The sequence below is a fragment of the Cicer arietinum genome, unplaced genomic scaffold (genome assembly GCF_000331145.2).
Source record: "Cicer arietinum cultivar CDC Frontier isolate Library 1 unplaced genomic scaffold, Cicar.CDCFrontier_v2.0 Ca_scaffold_3154_v2.0, whole genome shotgun sequence".
NCBI classification, from domain to species: Eukaryota; Viridiplantae; Streptophyta; class Magnoliopsida; order Fabales; family Fabaceae; genus Cicer; species Cicer arietinum.
This window is the reverse complement of record NW_027336803.1, coordinates 1-1873: the sequence shown is the minus strand read 5'-3', so window position 1 is coordinate 1873 and position 1873 is coordinate 1. Positions and strand designations below refer to the sequence as shown.

Sequence of the window (1873 nt, the reverse complement as noted above, 5' to 3'; positions counted from 1 at the left end):
CGTCTTGGTTCTTTCACATTGAATTAATAATCCCTCACCTTCTTCTTTTAAAACTTGCATCAGTGCTCCAAAAGGGAGTTCAGTTTTAGTTAAGGCTGGATTTCCAGCTATTCTGATGAACTTTTCTCCTTGTTTCAGAGTTAGTTCCAGCTTTCCAAAATCTGCTTTAATTTCTCCCAACCCTGCTAGCCAATCCAAACCTAACACCATGTCAACCCCCTTGAGTGTGAACAAATAAAAGTCTTGGATTGCTTCTAAGTTCTGCATCTGAAATTTTAACTGTGCACACTTTCCCTTGCATCTTACTTTATGTCCATCTCCTACTTCTACCATGTAAGGAGAGGTTTCCATAACTGTTAAGTGCAGTCTTTCCACCAACTCAGTAGCTATGAAATTGTGGGAAGCACCACAATCAATTAGGATGACCACTGCTACACCTTCTAACAATCCCTCCACTTTCCAAGATCTAGTCGTAGTGAATCCAGACATGGAACACAATGATAGATGCAAAGATCTAAAAGACTGAAGGGGTTCCTCCCCTTCTTCTACTCCTTCTTCCTCCTCTTCTTCCATAATGATCATCTTAAATTGTCTGTTTTTACATCGATGTTCTCTATTATAAGGTTCATCACATCTAAAACATAACCCTTTTTCTCTTTTCTCTCTGACTTCAGCACTGGTTAAATGTTTAAACTCCCCTCCTCTGTTTTTAACACTTTCCACACTTTGACTCTGGCCAGTCCCACTCATGGTACTGCTTTTCTGATCTGAACTCAACTTTGATTCTAGGGTTATAGTTTTAGAATAGGGCATGCTACGTGAATTGCCGTTAGTTCTAGAAGCATAACTATAACCATTTTTCATATTGACTAACATGTTCTTTTGTTCAATCAATATAACTTTTTGAATCATTTCTGATAAGGAGTTAAGCTCATACAATTTTACCTCAGCTTGTAGCTCCTGTTTGAGTCCATTCAAGAATATTCCTCTCACAAATTCTTGATCAATGGTTCTCATGGCTCCCACGTATTTTTCAAAATCCTCGACATACTCGTCTACGGTGCCTGTTTGTTTCAAGGATAACAATTGCTCAAAAGGATTCTGAACCATTGAAGGTTGGAATCTACGTACCACAGCAATCTTAAAACCTTCCCAATTAGGGTTAGGGTTGCATTTCTCCCACCAATGGTACCAACTCAACGCTTTTCCTTCTAGAGCCATGACTGTAGCTTGCATCTTTTCTTCCTCGGTTACCTCCTTTAACAAAAAGTATCGTTCCAATCTGTGTGTCCATCCAAAAGCATCTTCTCCCGCAAAAATTGGAATCTCCAATTTCCGCCATTTCTCCCACCAATGGTACCAACTCAACGCTTTTCCTTCTAGAGCCATGACTGTAGCTTGCATCTTTTCTTCCTCGGTTACCTCCTTTAACAAAAAGTATCATTCCAATCTGTGTGTCCATCCAAAAGCATCTTCCCCCGCAAAAATTGGAATCTCCAATTTCCGCCATTTCTCCCTACGATGAACTTCTTCACTATGACCTCCATTACTTCCCGTTCCTTCCTGAAACGGACTACCCTGTTCACGATTCGAGCCAAATTTCATCAACAAATCAGCGATTTGATCCTCATGTTTCTTCGCCAGAGCTTCTGCAAACTCAAGTCGAGTTTTCATCTCTTCACGTTCCTGTTCCCAATCGTCATTGGCTCTCGCCATGCTTCTCGTCCTCATACGCAGCAACTCCAAGCGTGGAATTCAGGGCACCAGGATCGGTGCTCTGATACCAGTGTTAATACCGATATCAATTAGAAACAAATAGCGTAATTGAACTGAATGTGGATTAGGATCAATGAACCCTAATCTCTTTGTATTA

The 1873-nt window shown here is 40.6% G+C and overlaps 1 protein-coding gene across 1 annotated transcript in view; it reads right to left on the bottom strand.

The window, feature by feature from the left end:
• Nucleotides 1–1389, bottom strand: part of LOC140919143 (uncharacterized) — a gene marked incomplete at its 3' end in the record, with an annotated part of 2713 nt that extends 1324 nt beyond the window's left edge. Inside the window, exon 1 of the mRNA XM_073364704.1 lies at nt 55–1389. Coding sequence (XP_073220805.1) covers nt 55–1389 — 1335 coding nt within the window. The remainder of the gene's footprint in view (nt 1–54) is intronic.
• Nucleotides 1390–1873: the final 484 nt, after the last annotated feature.